This window comes from Lissotriton helveticus, chromosome 1_1 (genome assembly GCF_964261635.1).
Source record: "Lissotriton helveticus chromosome 1_1, aLisHel1.1, whole genome shotgun sequence".
Taxonomy (NCBI): domain Eukaryota; kingdom Metazoa; phylum Chordata; class Amphibia; order Caudata; family Salamandridae; genus Lissotriton; species Lissotriton helveticus.
The window spans coordinates 341,841,254-341,864,627 of record NC_136057.1 but is presented as its reverse complement, the minus strand read 5'-3'; the positions used below and the strand labels follow the sequence as shown (position 1 = coordinate 341,864,627).

Genomic DNA, 23,374 nt, shown 5'->3' with positions numbered 1-23,374 from the left:
GCGAGGCAGACATGGTACTCACAGATCATGGAGATGACACAGTGTGCACCCCACAGATTCAGCAGGAGGAAAGACCTACTCTCCATGCAGAACGGAGAGGTACTACATCCAGAGCCAGAGAGCATGAGCCTAGTAGCGTGGCTCCTGAGGACATAGAGTTCGCACATTTGAGACTACCAGAAAGCACCCTGAGGGTACTTCGGGAGGCACGAAGGCCCAGCACTCGAAAGTGCTACGTTGCGAAATGGAAAAGATTCACAATATGGTGCAGACAGGAAAGACTCCACAATAAAATGAAGAGGGACTCCACAGTGCTATGGTACCTGACGCACTTGCTGGAGAAGAACCGTAGCTCATCCTCTTTAAGAGTTCACTTGGCAGCGATAGTCGCCTACACAAGGGGAGAAACGTGCAGGAGCTTCTTCACATCACAAGTGGTGAAGAGATTCCTAGAAGGAGCGAAAAGGATCGCACCACCCAAGCGGGTGCCGCCACCTGCATGGAACTTGAACACAGTCCTAACGGAACTCATGAAAGAGCCCTTTGAACCACTTCACAAGGCCTCCCTAAAGATGCTAACTATGAAAACAGCCTTTCTGGTTGCAATAACGTCCTTACGCAGAGTAAGCGAGCTTCAAGCGCTGACGCTACAAGAACCCTACATACAAATACACAACGATAGAGTTGTGATGAGGACTGACCCACACTTCATGCCGAAGGTGGTATCCAAATTTCACATGAACCAGTCTATACAGATACCGAGTTTTTTCCAAAAACCAACAACTAGCGCAGAGCGAGCTCTGCACACCCTGGACGCCAGAAGGGCAGTCATGCACTACATTGAAAGGACAAAGGGACACAGGAAAACAAAACAGTTTTTTGTGTCATTCGCAAACAGCTTCATGGGGAAAGCAGTAACCAAAAAGACCATTGCACGATGGATCGCACAGACAATTCAACTCTGCCACAAGCGTGCAGGACAAGAACTGGCAGAGGGGACACGTGCCCACTCCACCAGGAAGAAGGGCGCTACAATAGCCTTCCTGGCTAACACACCCATAGAGGACATATGCCTGGCGGCAACATGGGCTTCGGCGCACACGTTCACGAAGCACTACTGTGTGGACATACAAATGAACAAGGAAGCTCAAGTTGGACAGAAGGTGCTACAGCACATATTCAACACCCAACGCTCATCTTCCACCCAGCCGCCACAGAGGTGAGAAACCGCTACAAAATCTATGCACAGCATAGTGAATCCAGAAAGATTCACGCTGCAAAACGAATAGTTTTCTTACCTGTCGGTGTAGTTTTGCAGCTTGAAGATCTTTCTGGATTCACTAGCGAACCCACCCACCTCCGCCAGAAAGATGAGGCTGGAGAGAGAAGAGGTGGTTAACTAAAGAAAGGACTTTGAAAGTACAAAGCGGTAAATACCAACTAAATAGAACATTGCCATTACTTCGGAAACGAAAGAAACACGGAAAAAAAGAACCCGAAGATGGCGCCCAAGAGTGGGAGCTTCCACAGGAAGCATGCCGACGTCACCGGAAATACACCCAAGGGGGTGTGACGCCGACGCCCACCTGGGCTAAGAAAAAAAGAAAAAAAAAACAAAGAAAAGACTACGAATCCGGACCCAACCACAAGACCGCGGAATAATGCACAGCATAGTGAATCCAGAAAGATCTTCAAGCTGCAAAACTACACCGACAGGTAAGAAAACTATTCGTTATGTGCTAAGAGGTTCTACAGCTATGGAGCTAGTTGAGTCGTCAGGGCATCTCCCTGGTCATACAACACCTGGAAGCATCTTTAATCGTCAGGTTGGATAAACTCAGTTGGTTGAGGCTCGATAGCTAGCTACATTAGACCATCCTCCCCAAGTAGTATGTCTTTATGACAACCAGGTGTCACTTTGTCAAACCAATCTATGCAAGAAGCTGGGAGAAGTTTGTTGTCTGGTGTGTTTCTAGGCATATTCAGCCGTAGAAGTCCAGTTATTTGACCTACCTTTTTCCCCCCTTTTATTGGTCCAGCAAGGCCTTCCTGTGGCGACAGTTGTAGACTATTTGTCTGCCGTTTTGGTCTTTCTATGGTTACCTAATCAGTCATCTCTCTTAAAAAAATAAATAAAAAAAAATCACCTTTAGTGATGTGTTTTTTAAAGGGGCTACCCACATTTGTTGCCGAAAACGTTTGTGATATCCCAGTGGAATCTGAATTTGGTTCTCACATTTCTAATGTGCACCCCATTTGAACCGATTCACAGTTGCCCTCTGAGGCTACTAACCCTTAAATCGGTGTTCCTCATAGTGATTATTTTAGCATGAGAGTACGCTACATGCACTTTCTGGCCAGCAACCATTTATCCCCTTCTTCCTGGAGAAGCTATGCGGGGTTCCTTCCCAATGTTACGCCATTCCACCTTGGAAAGGCTATCACCCTGCCTGAATATGGTTCATAAGCCCCCCCCCCCACAATACCAGTAATAGAATCCCTAGAACTATCCACTCTCCCAGCTCAACAAACAACCATTCATATATTACATTCTAGCAATGATCATCCCTGTCCCTTCCCTTCATCATGCATGCTCCTCAACTGTAGATCAGCAGTGCAACACGCTACAGATATCGCTGAGGTTATACTCCGTGAAGAAATAGATATCGCCTTACTCACTGAATCCTGGCTTAATGACCAATCTACCCCCATTCTAGAACTGCTTACTCCACCAGGATACATCATCATCAGACATGACAGACGGATGAGAACAGGTGGTGGACTAGCTATCATTCACAAAGAAGGAATACACCTTTCTGTAGTAAAACTGCAGAATACTTGTCTTAGAGTACCTTGGACTTGAACTTACCGTCAAAGGCTCCTCTCCCATCAAACTACACACCATCTACCACCCTACTGGTGATTGCGCCCTCTTCGCAGAAGTACTAACAGACCTAGTAATATGATTCTTTCTAACGGACATGAAGGGCTTGTTCTTGGGCGACTTCAATATCCACTGGAACAACCCAGAAGACCCCACAGTTGAGAACCTCTCTAACCTTCTTGAAATAAACGACCTTAAACAACTCTGCAATAAACCAACACCCATTAAAGGAGCCATTCTTGATGCAATTACCACCAAAAGTGAGCGTGTCTCACTTAGATTGATCTCACCCATTGACTGGTCTGACCACCACATCATATTATTTAATATCGATACACACTTCATATTCCAACCAGCTCTAACTGATAAACGTCAGCACTGGACCAGGAACATCAAAGAAGTCCCAATAACTGAACTGGTATCCAGTATTCGTGCCCAACAACAGCATCCCACTCTTACGGTTGATTACCTCATTGTACACTTTAATATAGCAATGACGAAGGTGTGAGATCAAGTGGCTAGACTCAAACTAAAACAGTTAAGATCGATCAAATCGAAATCTTAGTTCAGTGCTGATCTTCATAACTAGAGGCAACAACTTCTTGACAATGCATTTAGCTCTACATTAGAACCGCACGATTGTCATATAAGAAGCAAATCTTTAGAGAAAAAAAGCCTCTTTTTTTCGCTACTAATTTGACCATGCTAAGAATAGAACCAGGAAGCTCTTCAACATTGTTAACAGACAAAACACCCTCACAATCCTACACATAATAACAGCCACCAATGAATGCTGCTAGGAAATGGCCTACTTCCTTACTGATAGTCGCAGAAATTAATCACTACTTCATCCAAGTCACAAATCCGCCTTCCAGCTAATCTGCCCCACTATGCTCACTAATGACCAACTGGACCTAAAATATACTATGGACAACCATGATCTCACCCAACTGAAAAACTATGCCAATTGGTCTGACTTCAAACTCATGACAGAAAAAAAAGTCTTCAATATAATTGCAAACTTAAAACCTACTTCCCACACTACGGATCGCCTCTCTTCCACAATAGTACAAAATCTCAACCACATCATTGCCCCATTCTGGACAAAAATCTTTAACTCCTCTCTCGCCTCAGGCTGTACCTGACTCCCTCCAACTAGGACAAATCACACCCATAATCAAAAAACTAGGGAAAGACCCTAATGATCTCAACAACCTCAGACCCATCTCCAACCTCCCGTTCGTAGCCAAAACAATGGAGAAGGGCCTTCTCAACAACTTAACCAACATATAGGGGATTTCAACCTCCACGATATCTTCCAATCAGGATTCAGACAAGGCTTGTAGCACTGAAACTACCATGCTCAATATTTTAGATGATCTCCAAAGAGCCTTAGACGAAGGTGAAGCATATCTTCTCATCCTTATTGACTTATCAGCGGCTTTCAACACTGTAAATCACTCTGCTTTACTTGAGACACTTAATATGCACTCTGGTATTAATGGCACAGTACTAAAATGGTCCTTCAACACCGAACACTACACACATTTAAAATCAACTCCTATCTCTCCAAGCCCAAACGAGTCACTCTTAGTGTATCCCAATGCTCAATTCTCTCCCCTTCCCTCTTCAGTCTCTTCATGGAACCCCTAACAATCATACTGAAGCAAGCAGGGGTCAAATTTCACCTTTCGGCAGATGACATACAACTCTACTATAAAATCAAATCACCCAGTGACGTCCTACACCGCAATGCCACTCTAACCAAGATACAAACTTGGTTTAATTTGAATCACTTAACGCTGAGCCCGAACAAAACTAAATTAATACTGTCCTTCCCTAAAAGTAACCACCTACCAATCCAAGACTGGCTCAAGAACCTAGACGCCCTAAATTGCTCCTTCTCCCTAGTCCTTAGTCATCACGATGGACAAGAACTTGTCAATGAAAGATCACATTAAAAACTTACCAAAGGAGCGCTGTATTCACTAAAACAGCTCCAGAAAATTAAACCTTTCATTCCCCCTGACTATTTCAAGACAGTAGTACATTTTCTAGTCCTCTCTAAACTGGACTATGGGAACGCCATCTTAGCAGGGACGCCGAAAATTCACCTAGCCCGCCTAAGGTCCGTTCTAGACATGGCAGCCCGGCTCAAAACAGGTGTTTAACGGTTTGAACAAATCACACCAGCCCTCAAGTCCATCAGCTGGCTTCACATTGAAGAAAGGTGTATTTACAAGACTACCTGCATCCCACACAAAGCCCTTCACACACATACCCCCAACTATCTAGACAACAAACTTATGAAAGCAGGGAGAACCAGAACTCTGAGAAGCTCCAACTCACTTTTCATTTCTCCGAAGCTGAAAAGGAAAACAACCCAGACTTGCTCTTTTTTTGTAAATGCACCCACAATATGAAACACACTCACTAGAGACCTCCGTTGCAACCCCTCCATCTCCTTCTTCAAAAGGAATTCGAAACTCCTTCTCCTCAACAAATAGTTTACCACTCAAGCCAACTGAACTAGGCGTCAATATCTCACTCTCGTCATGACTCGACCGTTTGTGGTAGTTTGTCATTTGATTGTTTCAATTCTCTAATATGTCACTCACTCCTCTAATTTATGCTGTCTAACAAGTTATGCTTGCTATTTTATGCATTCTATTTTAAGCTACACATTATGCTATTTCTTCTTTTTACGTAGAGCGCTCTGATAACTTCGGGTCTAGCTAGCGCTACATGTAAGAAACTGGCTCTATATATACTACACCAAAATAAGGTATAGTGTGTATAGAGACCAAGTGACCCCAGGGGTAGGCAGAGGTTAAAGTTAGATAGAACCTTACTCTCTAAATGTGGTAGAGTGGTCGAGCAGTAAGGCAGTGTCAGAGGACCGTGTTAAGCATTTGATGTACACACTCAGTCAGCAAATGAATTCACGCTCTCAATAACTAAGCCTAATTGTAGTTGTATAAAATATATATACAGTCTTTTATTTTTAGAACCAAGCGAGCCTGGCACAGGTTAACATTACATACTTTTCAGTAATAAGTTACTGGATATAGAACAGTTTGAAAATGCAATAGAAATTGTACTTTGTTTGATTTACAGGGGATGCAGTAAGTTGCAACACTTAGCATATACAGTACATTGACATGGATAGGCTTTTTCAGTAAATTACAGGTAAGTTACTTTTTACGTTACTTTTCTAACTCAGTGCTGGATACCTAGATTCATCACTGGGATATTTCCTGCAAACAGGTAAGTAAACACGTTTGGTTATTCGCATGGTTTTTAAAGAATATTTTTAGATTTCAAAACTCCACACTTAAAAACTTTTTGGAGAAAAAGTGTCAATGTTATCCTATGGAGGGGAAATAGGTTTACGGTCCACAGGTAAGTAATCAACTGTGGAAGTTAAGGTTCTGGGGTTAGACTCAGGGGTACCCCAGGGTCAGTGATTCACTGTTGTTGCACCCTCAGTGGGGGCGGCTGAGTGCAGTGTTGAGGACCAATGTTATCCAATGGGAGATAGGGGGCCGCCGGTTGGTGGCTGCTGGCAAGCAGGTCCCTGGGTTGTGGGAGCAAAGCGCCTAGGGTTAAGGTCAGGGCAAATGGGTAAACAAAGTAGCACAAAAGGTGCACCCTCAGCTGTTTCAACGTCGGGCCCCTGTTGTTTTCTATGGAGAACCTCTGGTTTGCAAAAGCACTGTAGGCAGGGAGACGAAGGACTTCTGGGTACGACCACCACTTGGAGAGTGTTGGAATTAGGTAGCCTGGCCTAGGGCAAGACTAACATAACAGAGGCACAGTGTAAAGGTTGCAGACCACCCAAAAGTAACTCCACGCAATAGCACTCAAAAAGAAAACTCTACACCAAAATTATGTGAAAATACGTGCTGCTTTATAAAAATAATATGCTCTTTAGTTTCAACTTATACAGTGTAATACATTTCAGTTCTTCTCCAGAATAGCGATTATACCTTTGATTTAGAGAAGTAATTAGTACTCTTCCTTCTGTGGAGAAAATTACAGTTCAAAGCATACAGATGTCAAGGATTCAATATGGCTTCCTTTAGAGATTTAAAGATGTCCCAACAGAATTACACTAAGCAGTGTCACTTTGCATTACTAAACAGTGTCATCAATAGATCATCACATTAGTCTGCCAGGTCACTGATTACTCCCTCACCACAGGGCTAAGATCTCTCACCCCTTATCCACCCCTTAATGCAGGGCTAGAATGCACACGCACAGTTTAGTGCAGGAATTCCACACGTTCACTATTCACTACAACAATGGCTATAAGGATTTGAAGGGGTTTCCCTGTAATCAGAACAGTCAGTGCACTTTTCTCACTTCAGCCTAGGTTTCCCTCTGATGACTTGCTTAATATCTGCTTCCCTAGACTTTGTAGAGCGTTAAGTTGGGGAGCTGAAGTTAACCTCCCTCACACCTTCTCTGGCACAGTTTAAATGTAAGTTGACTGGTGATCAAGGCACCTAATTAGGCATTAGTACATGGGAGAATTTACCACACCAGCAAGGGCTCAGCCCTATTCTTCCTCACACCTCCCACTCCTCCTTACTGTATTTGAATTTCTGGTCCTGCCCCAGTCCACGGGGGGTAGGGCTCTCAGTCGGCACCACCGAACAACACCAGTGGCAGAAGCAGCCACCTATCCCCGCCCAGCCAGCCTTTTGATCTCAGCGCTGGGGTGGGGAGGTTCAATCGTGATGACCCTTCGCTTCCTCACACTTTCTGAATCGAGCGCTGGGCAGGCTGACATCCGCTCGATCAGCAGAGGCTAAAGGTTCCCGCTCCTCTCTAGGCCAGCTCCGCTGAGGTGATTTGTGGCGCGCCGCCTCTCACCAATCGGCACTCGCGCCTCACGGGGGCAGACCTTAGCTGCGCAGCTGCAGGGGGATTAGCGGCACCGCCGGCACCGCCTCCTTTCGTCGGGAGACACTCGCTCCTGCTCTTGCGCGGGGGGGGGGAACAGCGGCTTACTTCCTCTTCCGCCGCGCAGTTTGGATAACGAGCGACAGCGCTCTCCTGCCGACTGCACTCCTTCCCAGGTTCCTCACATCCTTCAGGACACCGACGCCTCAGGCTCCCGAGGATATCCAGACAACCCAGGCACCGCTCCTCTCAACCGGGTAGGTAAGGGCTTCAGCAGGAAGGCGGGGAGCCAATTAGTAACCCCAAGAGGGAACGAAGGGGTGAAGGTGGGACACAGCCGTCTGGGGAAAGGTCCAAAGTCCCTGGTTACTTGACTGGACCAGATCGATTTCAGGCCAATGGTAGGGTTCGGTCAGCAGCACAAGAGGGAACATCCACTGAAAGATGCTGTCAGTTAATGAAACCAACTAGCTTCTCCTAGCGGGTCCTCCTCCTCACACTGCAGCCTCTCTCCTCTCACACTGGACTACACAAAATGGCCTCCTGCTCCCTGCCCTTTTATAGCCTAGCCTCACAGAGTCCAGTAGGGTCCAGAAGGTTCGGGAAGACCTAATGTTATCCTATGGGGCTGACTATGGTGTGGCAGTTGGTGACAGTTAGGGCCCTCCATTTTGTGACAACATGAGGTTTCCTGACAGCACAGGCCTCTGGGCCTGAGGTAAAAGATTACAAGGGGGGGAAAGAACACCTATCCCCCTGGTCAGCACCTATAAAAAGTTAGTAGACAAAAAAAATTACCAAGGGTATGAGGGGCAAAAAGGGGACAAAATAAATGAAAATTAGGAGGGACATTGCCAAAAAGCCAGACAGGTCTAACACGCGTCCCCCCCAGCTGAAAGTGGGGAGAACTACCCAACCCCTTGGGAGTCCTCATCACTAAGGCGGAAATACCTGGAGAGACCGTCTGCATTGGCGTGGTCCACTCCAGGCCGATGTTCCACCCGAAAGTCCATTCCCTGTAGGGAGATGGACCACCTCAACAACTTGGGATTTTCCCCCTTCATCTGCATTAGCCAACGAAGGGGTCGGTGGTCAGTCTGAACCAGGAAGTGCGAGCCAAAGAGGTATGGCCGCAGCTTCTTCAGAGCCCACACCACCGCAAAAGCTTCCCTCTCAATTGCACTCCACTTCTGTTCCCGGGGAAGCAGTCTCCTGGATAAGAAGACTACAGGCTGATCCAGGCCCTCTTCATTTAGTTGCGATAACACTGCCCCAATGCCATGTTCGGATGCATCTGTTTGCACAATAAACTCCTTGGAGAAATTGGGAGCCTTCAGGACCGGTGCTTCGCACATTGCCTGCTTCAACTTTTCAAAGGCTTGCTGACAAGCCTTTGTCCAAACTACCCGTCGAGGTTGTTTCCTAGAGGTGAGCTCTGTGAGGGGCGCTACAATAGTGCCATACCCCTTCACAAAGCGACGGTAGTAACCTGTGAGGCCCAGGAAAGCTCGGACCTCAGTCTGTGTCTTGGGGGGTTCCCAGGCCATGATTGCCTCAATCTTCGCCTGTAGGGGTTGCACGGACCCCCTACCCACCAAGTGTCCAAGGTACACAACCGACCCCTGCCCAATCTGGCATTTGCTGGCTTTGATGGTCAATCCAGCTTGTTTCAGCGCCTGGAGAACTGCTTGCAAATGTTGCAAGTGGTCCTCCCAACTGCTACTGAAGACAGCAATGTCATCCAGGTAAGCAGCCGAGAAACCCTCCATTCCAGAGAGGACCTGGTTCACCAGTCGCTGAAATGTGGCAGGGGCGTTCTTGAGACCAAAGGGCATCACACAGAACTGGAAGTGTCCCTCGGGCGTGGAAAAGGCTGACCTTTCCCTTGCTCCATCTGTCAAGGAGATCTGCCAGTACCCTGAGGTGAGGTCAAAGGTACTGAGGTATTGGGCAGCTCCTAGCCGGTCAATTAACTCATCCGCCCTGGGGATTGGATGAGCATCAGTTTTGGTAACTGAGTTCAGTCCTCGGTAATCCACACAGAACCTCAGTTCTGGTGTGGTGCCCGGTGGGGCGGCTTTTGGGACTAGCACCACCGGACTGGACCAAGGGCTGCTGGACGGTTCTATCACTCCTAGCTCCAACATCTTGGCAACTTCGCCATGGATGCTAGCCTTCACCTTGTCCGACAGCCTATAGGTCTTGGATTTCACTGGGGGGCTGTCTCCTGTGTCCACATCATGGGTACACAGGTGGGTTCTTCCTGGGACAAGGGAAAACAGTGAAGAGTACTGCCCCAATACCTGTCGGCAGTCCTCTCGTTGCTCAGGAGTGAGAGACGGGGAGAGAATCACTCCCTCCACCGACCCATCCTTCTCTTGACATGAAAAGAGGTCTGGGAGAGGTTCGCTTTCTGCCTCCTCAGCACCATCAGTCACCATCATCAGGATGACCTCTGGCCTCTCATGGTGGGGTTTGAGGCGATTGGCATGCAGCACCCGGAGGGGCTGCCTCGGGGTCTTAAGATCCACCAAGTAAGTGGCCTTACCCTTTTTCTCCAACACCTCAAAGGGGCCTGTCCAACGATCCTGAAGGGCACTTAGCTCTCCAGGTTCCATCACCCAGACTTTCTGGCCAGGCTCCAACTCCACCGGGTGAGCATTCTGATCATACCATTCCTTCATGACTGCCTGACTGGCCTCCAAGTTGTCAGCAGCCTGCTTCCACAACTTGGCCATCTGGCTTCTGAAGGCCAACATGTAGCTCACCACATCCTGGGGAGGTTTTCTGGGAGACTTCTCCCATCCTTCCTTCACCAGGCTGAGAGGCCCACGCACCGGGTGCCCATACAACAATTCGAATGGGCTGAAGCCCACTCCTTTCTGTGGCACCTCTCTGTAGGAGAACAGTAAGCAAGGTAGGAGGATGTCCCACTTCCTCCGTAAACTCTCTGGCAGACTTCTTATCATGCCCTTCAGGGTCTTATTGAACCTCTCAACCAGTCCATTGGACTGGGGGTGATAAGGAGTGGTGAACCGGTAGGTCACCCCACACTCCTTCCACATGGTCCGCATGTAAGCAGACAGGAAGTTAGTCCCCCTGTCAGACACAACCTCCTTCGGGAATCCTACCCTAGTAAAGATTCCCATCAGGGCCCTAGCCACCACAGGTGCAGTAACAGTCCTCAGAGGGATGGCCTCTGGGTACCGTGTGGCATGATCCACCAGAACCAGGATGAACCTGTGACCAGCTGTTGTTGGTGGATCCAATGGCCCTACAATGTCGATGCCCACCCTTTCAAAGGGGGTGCTAACGACAGGAAGTGGTTCCAGGGGAGCCTTTAGCTTCACCCCTGTCTTCCCACTGGCCTGGCAGGATACACATGTCCTACAGTATGTGTTGGACGCCGCTTTCATCTGAGGCCAGTAAAAGTGGAGAACAAGCCGTGCAAAGGTCTTGTCCTGGCCTAAGTGTCCTGCCAGTGGTATCGCATGAGCCAATTCCAGCAGAAAGGCTCGGTACTGCTGCGGGACCACCAAGGCCCTTGATGAGCCAGGTAGAGGTACCTTGGGTTCACTGTAGAGGAGTCCATCCTCCCAGTAAAGATGGTAGTGTCCCGTAACATCACCTGCTGCCTGGGCTTCAGCCTGACGCCTCAGTCCCTCAAGGGTAGGGCACTCCCTCTGCCCCCTACAGAATTCCTCTCTGGTAGGACCTCCCTCCACATGCCATTCAGCAGGAATGGGTAAATCCTCCAGAGAGTCTACTCCCCCCTCCACGGACTCCTGGCCTACCACCGCAGGTGGCCGATCTGTCACATGGGGCGTGGAAGCCGAAGCAGGCTGTCTCTGTCTCCGCTTCTGTCCCTTTTTGGCAGCGGGTTGGGCCCTTGTTCCAGGCTCCAACCCAGGCGAACTCCCTCTCCGGGCAGTCGCAGACCGTGTGCTTACACAGGCCCAGTCAGGTGTACCCAGCATCGCAGAATGCGTCCGGTATTCCACCTCTCTCCAAGTGTTGTGCTCCATGTCATTCCCCAACAGACAATCAACTGGCACGGCAGGGCTTACGGCAACTCGAAGTGAACCTGCAACCCCTTCCCACTCAAAGGGAACCTCAGCCACTGGATAGTGGCCCATTCTGCCGTCAGCCATCGCGGCGGGGTGGAGTACATTAGGAACAACCTGCTCTGGAGACACCAGTTGACTTCTCACCATAGTCATACTGGCTCCTGTATCTCTCAGAGCCTCCCCTCTTTGGCCATTGATGGTAACCCATTGCCCATACTTGATAGTATTTGGGGGCACCTGGATCTTTGGCACCATCTCCCGCTCTCCCAGGGACACTAAGGTGACACCCGCCCACTCACCCCCCTTATCTAAGGGCAACTCCTCCCCGAGCGCTACACTAGCTACTCCCGGTGACTTTCCTCCGGTGGGAGGGGGTGGTCTCTTTGGGCATTTGACATCTCCTTTATAATGTCCAACACCACCGCATTCAAAACAGTGGAGAACCCTTGGCTGCTGGCTTTGGCCAGGATTAGGGTTTCTGGGCGGGTTTGCCCTCGGGGTGAAACCTGCTCCCTTACCTTGGAAATTATTTTGGGGACCTTTGGAGAACTCCTTCTTTTTATCTCCTCCCTCTTTCTTCTGGGGGGCGCCCTGTCCGGCTTTTTGAGAATCCCCTCCAGTCCCCTTGGAGGACACCCGGGTACTTGCCCAAGTGTCCGCCTCCTCTGCAAGCTTCCGGGGATCGGTCAGCTTGCTGTCCACCAGGTGTTGGCGCAACTCGGGAAAGCATTTCTCGAGGAGGTGTTCTTTCAAAAATAGATTGTACAGCCCCTCATAATCTTTTACCTCGCTGCCCTTGACCCAACCCTCTAAAGCTTTCTTGGCGTAGTCTAGAAAGTCTACCCAATTCTGGTTACTCATTTTGTGACTTCCCCTGAATTTTTGTCGGTACCGTTCAGGGGTAAGTCCAAACTTTTTCACCAGTGCCACCTTCATGACAGGGTAGTGGGTTTGCTCATCCTGCTCCAGAGCCAACAAGGTGTCTCTGCCAGCAGGTGGCATGTATTTATACAGCCCACCCCCCCAATGAGTTTCCAGGATCCCGTGAGCCCTTAAAGAAACCTCATAAGCGGCCAACCATTTGGCAATGTCATCACCTGGGGTGTAACTAGCAATGACATCTTTGGGTAGGTAGGGTCTAAATTCCCTGGTGTCTACTTTCTTTTCGCTGCCACCATTATCTGGAGTGGGAGGCCTTTGTATTAGGACCTGTAGGTCCATCTCCTTGAGGGTTCGCTCATGAGCTAACCTCCTTTCCTCCCTTTGCATATCCATCCTAGCTAACTCCAGCCTCATTCTCCTCTCCTCCCTTCTATCTTCTAGCTCGGCTTCGGTTAAACCCCTGTCTGAGACGCTGCTGCTTGCCCTTGAAGGTATCCTGGGACCTGTCAGAAGATTCCCTCTCCCCACTTGGTTCAGCGATGCAGCCTCAGTAACAGTGTCCCCTTCACCCACTTCAGTTTCTGGTTCTTCCCTCAAACGAGCTTCCACCCATGCCCTTATGCTTGTCAGCAATTCTCCTTTCTTGGCACCTTTGTTAAAAAATACCCCTTTCTGCTGACACCAATCCCTGAGTTGGGCCACAGTATTGGCTTCCAGCTCCTTAAGATTCACCTCCATCTTTGCCATGGAATGTAATTACTCGCAGGAGAAAACCACGAAGTGATCTGAGGTTAACCTCCACCCACCACCAGAAATAAATTTAGAAAAAACAAAAATGTAAATTAGGAGGGCCGCAAGGAGAAAACTCCTGGTGTAGGTTTAGTGTATTGCGTTGAATTACTAGTGAGTAGCTGCAACCAAGTCAGTAATCCCACCGCTAGGCACCAAATGTTGGAATTAGGTAGCCTGGCCTAGGGCAAGACTAACATAACAGAGGCACAGTGTAAAGGTTGCAGACCACCCAAAAGTAACTCCACGCAATAGCACTCAAAAAGAAAACTCTACACCAAAATTATGTGAAAATACGTGCTGCTTTATAAAAATAATATGCTCTTTAGTTTCAACTTATACAGTGTAATACATTTCAGTTCTTCTCCAGAATAGCGATTATACCTTTGATTTAGAGAAGTAATTAGTACTCTTCCTTCTGTGGAGAAAATTACAGTTCAAAGCATACAGATGTCAAGGATTCAATATGGCTTCCTTTAGAGATTTAAAGATGCCCCAACAGAATTACACTAAGCAGTGTCACTTTGCATTACTAAACAGTGTCATCAATAGATCATCACATTAGTCTGCCAGGTCACTGATTACTCCCTCACCACAGGGCTAAGATCTCTCACCCCTTATCCACCCCTTAATGCAGGGCTAGAATGCACACGCACAGTTTAGTGCAGGAATTCCACACGTTCACTATTCACTACAACAATGGCTATAAGGATTTGAAGGGGTTTCCCTGTAATCAGAACAGTCAGTGCACTTTTCTCACTTCAGCCTAGGTTTCCCTCTGATGACTTGCTTAATATCTGCTTCCCTAGACTTTGTAGAGCGTTAAGTTGGGGAGCTGAAGTTAACCTCCCTCACACCTTCTCTGGCACAGTTTAAATGTAAGTTGACTGGTGATCAAGGCACCTAATTAGGCATTAGTACATGGGAGAATTTACCACACCAGCAAGGGCTCAGCCCTATTCTTCCTCACACCTCCCACTCCTCCTTACTGTATTTGAATTTCTGGTCCTGCCCCAGTCCACGGGGGGTAGGGCTCTCAGTCGGCACCACCGAACAACACCAGTGGCAGAAGCAGCCACCTATCCCCGCCCAGCCAGCCTTTTGATCTCAGCGCTGGGGTGGGGAGGTTCAATCGTGATGACCCTTCGCTTCCTCACACTTTCTGAATCGAGCGCTGGGCAGGCTGACATCCGCTCGATCAGCGGAGGCTAAAGGTTCCCGCTCCTCTCTAGGCCAGCTCCGCTGAGGTGATTTGTGGCGCGCCGCCTCTCACCAATCGGCACTCGCGCCTCACGGGGGCAGACCTTAGCTGCGCAGCTGCAGGGGGATTAGCGGCACCGCCGGCACCGCCTCCTTTCGTCGGGAGACACTCGCTCCTGCTCTTGCGCGGGGGGGGGAACAGCGGCTTACTTCCTCTTCCGCCGCGCAGTTTGGATAACGAGCGACAGCGCTCTCCTGCCGACTGCACTCCTTCCCAGGTTCCTCACATCCTTCAGGACACCGACGCCTCAGGCTCCCGAGGATATCCAGACAACCCAGGCACCGCTCCTCTCAACCGGGTAGGTAAGGGCTTCAGCAGGAAGGCGGGGAGCCAATTAGTAACCCCAAGAGGGAACGAAGGGGTGAAGGTGGGACACAGCCGTCTGGGGAAAGGTCCAAAGTCCCTGGTTACTTGACTGGACCAGATCGATTTCAGGCCAATGGTAGGGTTCGGTCAGCAGCACAAGGGGGGACGTCCTCTGAAAGATGCTGTCAGTTAATGAAACCAACTAGCTTCTCCTAGCGCGTCCTCCTCCTCACACTGCAGCCTCTCTCCTCTCACACTGGACTACACAAAATGGCCTCCTGCTCCCTGCCCTTTTATAGCCTAGCCTCACAGAGTCCAGTAGGGTCCAGAAGGTTCTGGAAGACCTAATGTTATCCTATGGGGCTGACTATGGTGTGGCAGTTGGTGACAGTTAGGGCCCTCCATTTTGTGACAACATGAGGTTTCCTGACAGCACAGGCCTCTGGGCCTGAGGTAAAAGATTACAAGGGGGGGAAAGAACACCTATCCCCCTGGTCAGCACCTATAAAAAGTTAGTAGACAAAAAAAATTACCAAGGGTATGAGGGGCAAAAAGGGGACAAAATAAATAAAAATTAGGAGGGACATTGCCAAAAAGCCAGACAGGTCTAACAGAGAGGTAAGTTGGGAAGTTAAGGGTTGGTTAGGCACCGTCGGTTTGGGCACACAAGGCCATGGGGCGTCGGGTGCAGGGGTGCCTTTTTGGGTCAGATCTTCTTACCAGCTCCTGGTCGCGGTTAGGGGGGCCTTCTGGATTTAGGCTGCAGGCGTCGACTGGAGGCTTGAGGCAGGTCAGGGGTTGCCAGATCTCGGGTCAGGATCGCCAGATCTCGGGTCAGGATCGCTGGTGGGACCGCCTCGTGGTGTTTTTCCGCTCTGGCCGGGTTCGGCGGGTGCAGAGTGGGCTGGATTCGCGGTCTCCGGCTGCTGCCAGAGGTTGCAGTTGAACAAATCCGGTGTTCACAGGAGATGCATTCTTTGGAAGTGAAGGCAGGCAGGTCCTCTGTGGTTTTTGAGGTTGCTGGCTGCAGGACAAACCAGGATTTTGAGGGAGCAGGTTTGAGGGGAGACAGGCCGGTGAGGCTGGGGCCAAGTCAGTGGGCGTCTTCCTCTTGTTAGCACGGCTGTTCGTCCTTCTTCTTCTTTTCTTCTTGTTGTCAGGCTGGATCTGAGGAAGCAAGGTTCAGGGTGCCCCCTAAGTACTAGATTTAGGGGTGTTACTGGTAGGTAAGGGGAGGGACCCTTGGGTGGGTACACCCCCTATCGTGCCACCTTCTAGTGGGAGGGGGTGTAGGAGCCTGTCCCTGGTTGGCTAGGTCCCCCCCATCCGCAAGATGGCGGGGACTCGAGGTTGTGAGAGTTGTGCTTCATCTCGCTTCCCCCACCTGAGGGGTGGAGTTGGCAGTGGTGGGCACACCTCTCTTCCTCACTTGTTTTTCCCTCAGGTTCTCCTGCCCAAAGTGTGGGGGGGGGGGTAGAACCAGTTGCTGAAAGCAGCAAATGGTCTGGAGAGGCTCACAAAAGCGGAATGCCTTTGAAGCTTTTCCTTGGTCAACCTTGCCCATCCTGGGGGAGGAGGCTTGGCACCTCATCCCAGGATGTGCATTTTCAGGGCCCCCAGAGCAGCAAGCTATCGACCCAAGGGTCCAGAAACATGTCTGGTGGTGGCAGCCTAAGCAGCCACTCAGCCAGGTCACTAGGAGTTGGTCGAGTCTCAGGGGGCATCTCTAAGATGCTCTCTGTTGTGCATTTTACATTAAATCCCACACTGGCATCAATGTGGGTTTAATGTGCTGAGAAGTTTGATACCAAACTTCCCAGTTTTCAGTGTATCCATTATGGTGGTGTGGAGTTCGTAATGACGAGCTCCCAGCACCATATACTTTTGATGGCAGCACTGCACTTAAAATGTCTAAGACTGGACTTAGACACTGTAGGGGTACTGGGCTAATGCACATGTACCCTCACCACTGGCATAGGGCACCCAGCTAGAGGGATGACTGATCTATGCCAGGGCAGTGGGTTGTAGGTATGGCACACAGGAGTGCCATGTCGCCTCTTCACTTTGTTCTGCACCAAAACACGCAGCCTGCAAGGGGGGGGTGGTACAGATACAGGGCCTATAAGGGTGGCACAATAAGTGCTGTGGCCAGAGATGCCAATTGGCTTAGTTTTGGGGAAGGAACACAGGACCTGGGAACCTGATTGGCAGGGACTCCGGGCACCCCAAGTAAAAGTGCATCAGTAGTCTGGCAAAAAGTGGGGGGGGGTTACTGCAACAGAAATCCACTTTCCTACACTACATAAAACTAATTAAATGAATAATAGAACTTATAAACAAATGTTACTGGTCAACTTTTTTTTAACGGTGTCCAGCACATGTCCTTAAAAAGGCTTACCAGGTCACTTATACTGGCAGTATTGTAACTAACCAGCACATAGGCATATCTGCTCATGCAGATATGTCCACACATGTAATATAATGTACCCTGCCATAGGACTGTAAAGGCCTGTTGTAGAGATGAATTACAAATATTACATGCAGTGCTTGGGGACGCGGCACACAGATGTGAGACATGTTGTGTTTTCACTTTTTACAGCACCTTGTCATGCTGCCTGCAGTGGTGCTGGGCGCCTTAGAGTGGAACAAGATATGCTGCAACTCTTAAGGACCCTCTTTAGTACCTATGGCCTAGGTACCAGAGGTACCACTTACTAGGGACTTACAGTGGTGCTAAAGTCTTGGTCACTTGGCGTTCAATGACCAGCTGTCTTGTTTTGGGGAAAGAACACTCGCACTGGGGACTTGTTTAGCAGGAACCCTACTGCAACAAAAACCCAGTTTCCTACAATCCGCACTGTTTCCACTATATCGGTAAAACACTCATCTAGAATATCTTTGGAGAGTCTGCCATTTAAGGTTGAAACTACTGTGCTTTACTATGCATGTATTTGATATCTTTTGTAAGGACATCATGGAGAGCTAGCCATAAATTATAGCGCCTAGGTGCTTATAATAAATAGGAGGTACGTTTGTTGGTGGTTATTAGTGGTAAGAAAGTGAGCTGACCTTGCAATGCCAGACATTTGATGGCTGTGGGACCCTAAGCAGATATGTTGTCTGTTTTGGAGTTAATTTGCTCTGCTTTTATGTCAACTTGAAGGCCTCTGTGACCTGTAAAAATTGGATCGGCATTTGTAAAACAAATTCTTATGATGCGATCAACTGTTAAGAGCTAATCTGTTTGCACCACCAGTGTATTGGATGAACCCATGGGGCTTTGCAATCTTTACTTTTTCAGGGGATCTTCTTCCTCAAAAGTACCCAAATTGATGGTGTGAAGCGGTTTGTGGCCTAAGAGTAACAAAGTAGTAGTATGAATATTTGAGTTTGGTGAAAGATTTCCCATAGTCTTTTTGTGTTTTCTATACAGGCAGAAGGAGCAGATCAAGAAGAGCAACGATGGGAAAGTTGTAGACGAGAGACACCTGTTCCATGGCACCGATGAGAAGCTGGTAGAGTCAATCTGTCATGAGAACTTTGACTGGAGGATATGTGGTGCTCATGGTACAGCTTATGGGAAAGGTAATTGTAGTGATATACTGACTATTTACAGTATTCTGGAAAAATATCAATACAAATATTTTTAAAATGCACCAAAGGCGTTGAGTAATGACCGGAGTACATGAACCCATAGGTCCCGATTAACAGAACCTGTCGGTATGTGAAGTGCTGAGATGAGTGAAGTTGTTGTCCTGTGCTTCAGCCCATCCTTTTTACAGAAATTACCTTGTTATACTTTGGTTCCAAAGAGAAACATGTTGTTCGAGGCATGTGGGCTGCTGAATTCATAGCTTGTGCATAGATCGCCGCCTAGTGTTGGGTCCGGATGATTGCACATTGTTGTCCTGGAAGAGTCTTCAAAGTATCACGAGATAGGTGGCTCCTCCCCCGGACTACATTGCGCATGGGCATCCTCTCCATCCTCAGATTGTTTTTTTCCGCTATTGGGTTCGGATGTACTTTTCTGTACTCAAGTTCGGAAACTTTTCTACAGGGCCAAAACATGGTTATAGCGACAAGCCTATTGGTGTCTGCTCACTTTTGCCTAAGTCCAGGTAACGCACCGGAGCACATTATATGCTCGAGCCTTTCCAGAGCTGCTGCATTTCGTTACAGAAAATTACCTTTCAACTTTAAGTTAATGGTATAGTACGGAGTCCACAATATTGACATTACCATCCTGCCTACTGTGCACCTCCTTTAGTGCCTAGCAGTAGGTCATGACTATATATGTGAGGTGTAGGCGCTCCAGTTGCAGATTTTGACAATCCATCTATTCATTTTGAAAAGTGTTGGAATTTGCACCAGCCACAGCCCAGGTGCTTTCCAGACTGCACGAGAGGCATAGGCATGTGATGTGTGGAAGTCCATTTGTGAGTACGCATCAAGATAAAGAGGGAGAAAGACCAATATGGACTTCCATTTTTGTGAAGGTGATGAAAATAGGGCCATCCTAATAATTGCTTCAAGCTTAGTGTCATATGAGCTGCAGATTACACACTGTGCATAGATCACCACCTAGTGTTGGGCCCGGATGTTTGCACTTGTTTTTGTCCTGAAAAGTTCTTGGGAAGTCACGAGATAGGTGACTCCTCCTTTGGACCACATTGCCCAAGGGCATCGGCTCCATCCTCAGATTGTTTTCACGTGATCTCGATAATTTTGAAGTCTTCAATTCCGGTCATCAACGAAGGCCTTCGGGCCTACCTAGGCCTTATCTTCTGGCTCATGGAAAGGATACCATTCAAGAAGTGTCCTCGATGTGGGTCGAAGTTTCCCCACACCGATCTCCATGAGGTGTGCAACCTTTGCCTATCACCGGAGCACGAGGTAAGTGACTGTTCAGCTTGTGCCTCTTTCCGCTCCAAGAAGACAATTCGGGATCGACGAGCTCGAAGAACAATGGCACGCTTGTCAGCTTCGATCCCCAACGACATCTTTGAAGAGGGCGTCGACGTGCCAGAGCAGCAGCGGGCCGAAGAAAGCGCCAGCTACTCCGATGCCTAAGATTCAGACGTCGAGGACATCACTCCGGCTCAGCGGGTCGTAAGTACACACGGCCCGACCCTTCCTCGACTCCCTCCAAAAATGATTCGGTCACACCCTCACCTTCGGACCCGGGTGCTTACCGAGAGACTGCTTCCCACGCCCTGCCTTCGGGCTTGGCAAAGAAGTCTACTAAGCCTTCAGGCGGCTCGGGATCGAGTCAGCCTACTCCCGGTGCCGATACCTCACCGACACCAAAAAAGAAGCCATCTTCCTCATCCACGCCGACCGCTGCTTCGACACCCAAGCACTCTGTGCCTAAGAGTTGCACCGGCTCATCAACGACAAAACCGCACTCTGAGCCGAGCAAAAAATACCTAATGGCCCCGACTCCCATGCTTCGGAGCCGAAAAAGCCCCCGGAACCCAAAAAGCACGTTCTGGTCAAGGACACTACACAAGGTCATGGTTATAAGCCAAGAGACCCTAGAACAGCAACCGAGTCTGTGCCGAAAAAGCCTCCGGAACCGAGAACTTCGACACCGAAGGATCTGCCTTCCACACAAAACCTTTTTCACCAGATCCTACTCAAAAGACTCTCGTAAAGGATCCCAAAACTGGACAACTGGCTCTTAGTTCCAAGAAGAGACCACTAGAGGTGCCTGCACCTCCTCCGCCTAAGAAGAGAGACATTGCAACCTCTCCATTAAGGATTCTGTGAGAAAGTGGCTCTATATATACTGGACTAGAATGAAGTACAGTGTGTATAGAGTCCACCAACCCCAGAGGTATAACAGAGGTTAAAGTCAGAACTGACCTTACTCGCCAAAGTGGTAGCTTGGTCGAGCAGTAAAGCATTTGCTGTACACACTCAGTCAGTAAAAGGTTTCACACACTCAAGGACTGAACTCCAGGCCAATTGTTTTTATATCCACAGATATAGGTGTTTTATTTTTTAGAACCAACAGTTATAAAAATATACTTTTCTTGTTATGAGTTCTCTCATGTAATTACTTTGCAAAGGAGCAATAAAGTTTGTGCACACAATTAATACAGTATTGACAGTAAGCAACGCAATCTTAAAACACACTGTAGCATTGAGCTCAATGGGTTTTCCACATGTAAGTACAGTTGATTACTATATAGATTACTTTAGTAGTCCCAAGACTAGATCCTAGATTCAGTCCTGGGGTCTAAGCTGAAACCAGATTAGCAAAAACGTTTTAGTTACTGTAGGTAATTTTCATGAATATAAAGCTGTTTTAAAAGTTCACACTAAAACTTTTCAATGGAAATCTGACAATGTTATTCAATGGGAGAAAATTCAGGTTGCAGGTAAAGTACGATCGTGTTAATTTGGTAACCCAGCACTGGTCTGCTAGGGCCAGCACTGGGGTCTTAACTCAAAACAGGTAGGTAATTGCGTTTCAGTAATTTGTGTGATTTTTAAAGAATATTTAAAGTTTTCAAAAGTAGACACTTAGAAGAAATCTCATAGAAAAGCAGACAATGGGTTCCTATGGAGAAAATACAGATTACTAGTAAACCCGGTAAGGATTACTTTTGCGGTTCAGTACTGGGCTGACAGGTACAGTACTGGCTTCTCCCCTGATCACAGGTGAGTACTTCGGAATTCGGCTGATTTTATATGAATATTTTCAGTTTTCAAAACTCCACAGTTCGAAAATTTTCGAGTGAAAATTGGTCAATGTTATCCAATGGCAGGTAAGTGAGTTACCGGTTTCCAGGTGAGTTCTTGGTTGGTGAAGTTATGGTTCTGGGCATAGACTCAGGGGTCCCCCAGGGTTAGGTAAGTACAGTAGGTTCAGCCCCAGCAGCACAGGGCCGGCCGGGTGCTGAAGTAATTAGGACCAATGATATCCAATGAGGGAAAGGGGGTCTTCGGTTGGTGGCTGCTGGCTAGCAGGCCACGTGGCTGTGGGAGCTGGGCTCCTGATCACTTGCTCAGGGCAAGGGTAGGATAGGACAAAGGTGGCACAGCCAGCAGCACTCGGGCGACTGGGTGCAGGGTGCTTTTGAGCCGTCGGGCGCTCAATGTTATCCAATGGGAAAGGTAAAAAAGGAACAAAGGCTGCAGGCTCGGGGACGGAGACTCTCCAGGGGCGACCAGCACTTCGAGAGGTAAGTTGGGATCTTGGAGCACAAGTAGGTATCCAAAAGGGAGGCACAGGGGGCTGTAGGGCGCCGGGTGCAGGGGTGTCTTTGGGTGTCGTAAAAGCTTACCCTCAGCTGGTCGCGGTTGGTGTGGCCCCTGGTTCTGAGTCTGCAGGCGTCAGCTGGTTCGTCGAGGAGGGTCTTTGGGCACTGGACTTCGGGTCCCAGTCGCCGGGGGGACGTCCTCGTGGTCTTGGTTCGGCTGGTGCAGAGTGGGCTGGTCTGGAGCTTCCTGGCTGCCACCAGGGAGGTTGTTGCAGCAGAGCCTCTGCTGATGGGTGTCCCAATCTTCAAGAGAGTCAAGGCAGGCAGGTCCTCTTGGTGTCCCAAGGTTGCTGTCCGCAGGAGTCACCGGGTTTTAAGCAGGAGCAGGTTCCAGGATCAACAGGCCAGTAGGGTTGGGGCCAAGTCAGTTGTTATTGTCCTGTCGTTACCAGCTGCACGGCGGGTCTTTTTCTTCTTAATCTTCTTTCTTCTTTTTGGTATCAGAATCTGAGGAAGGAAGGTTCAGGGAGCCCCTAAATACTAAATTTAGGGGCGTTACAGGTAGGGCAAGGACAGGGGCCAATGGTTCCCTGTCCTGGGGTGAGTACACCCCCTAGCCAGTCGTACCACTGTGATCGAGGGAGACGGCAGACGCGGCTTGTGTTCGAAAACTGATGGGGTGTGGACAGTGAATATATATGTCTCCATTGGCCCTGTAATTATGAAACACGGAGGGATTTGACTGCTATCCTTCACAACAAGGCAACTCATGCCCTGTACTTTTTGTTGATGCTCAGAAAATTAAAGAATTGTAATAAAAAGGGATTCTTTGCTACAGCCACAAATAATAAGGCCACTAATGACACTCACAGCCGTATCTGAAAACGCTTAATATAAAAGGTTCTGAGCGAAAACTCTGAAAATACACGTAGGAATACCTTTCGCCCTGAAGAAGTCCTACGGACGAAACACGTTGGCTACGTTTCTTTTTTAACTGGAAGATTGTTAATAAAAGCAAGAAAAGAACCTCAAGTCCTACTGCAGTATTTCTTTGAAACACTGTATTTAA

General features: G+C 48.5%; 1 protein-coding gene across 1 annotated transcript in view; it reads left to right on the top strand.

Moving 5' to 3' along the window:
* The window catches only part of LOC144807632 (protein mono-ADP-ribosyltransferase PARP12-like), a 315,778-nt gene that overhangs the window by 244,890 nt on the left and 47,514 nt on the right, over nucleotides 1–23,374 (top strand). The window contains exon 11 of the mRNA XM_078673255.1: nucleotides 18,531–18,682. Within this exon, the coding sequence (XP_078529381.1) occupies nucleotides 18,531–18,682 (152 nt within the window). The remainder of the gene's footprint in view (nucleotides 1–18,530; nucleotides 18,683–23,374) is intronic.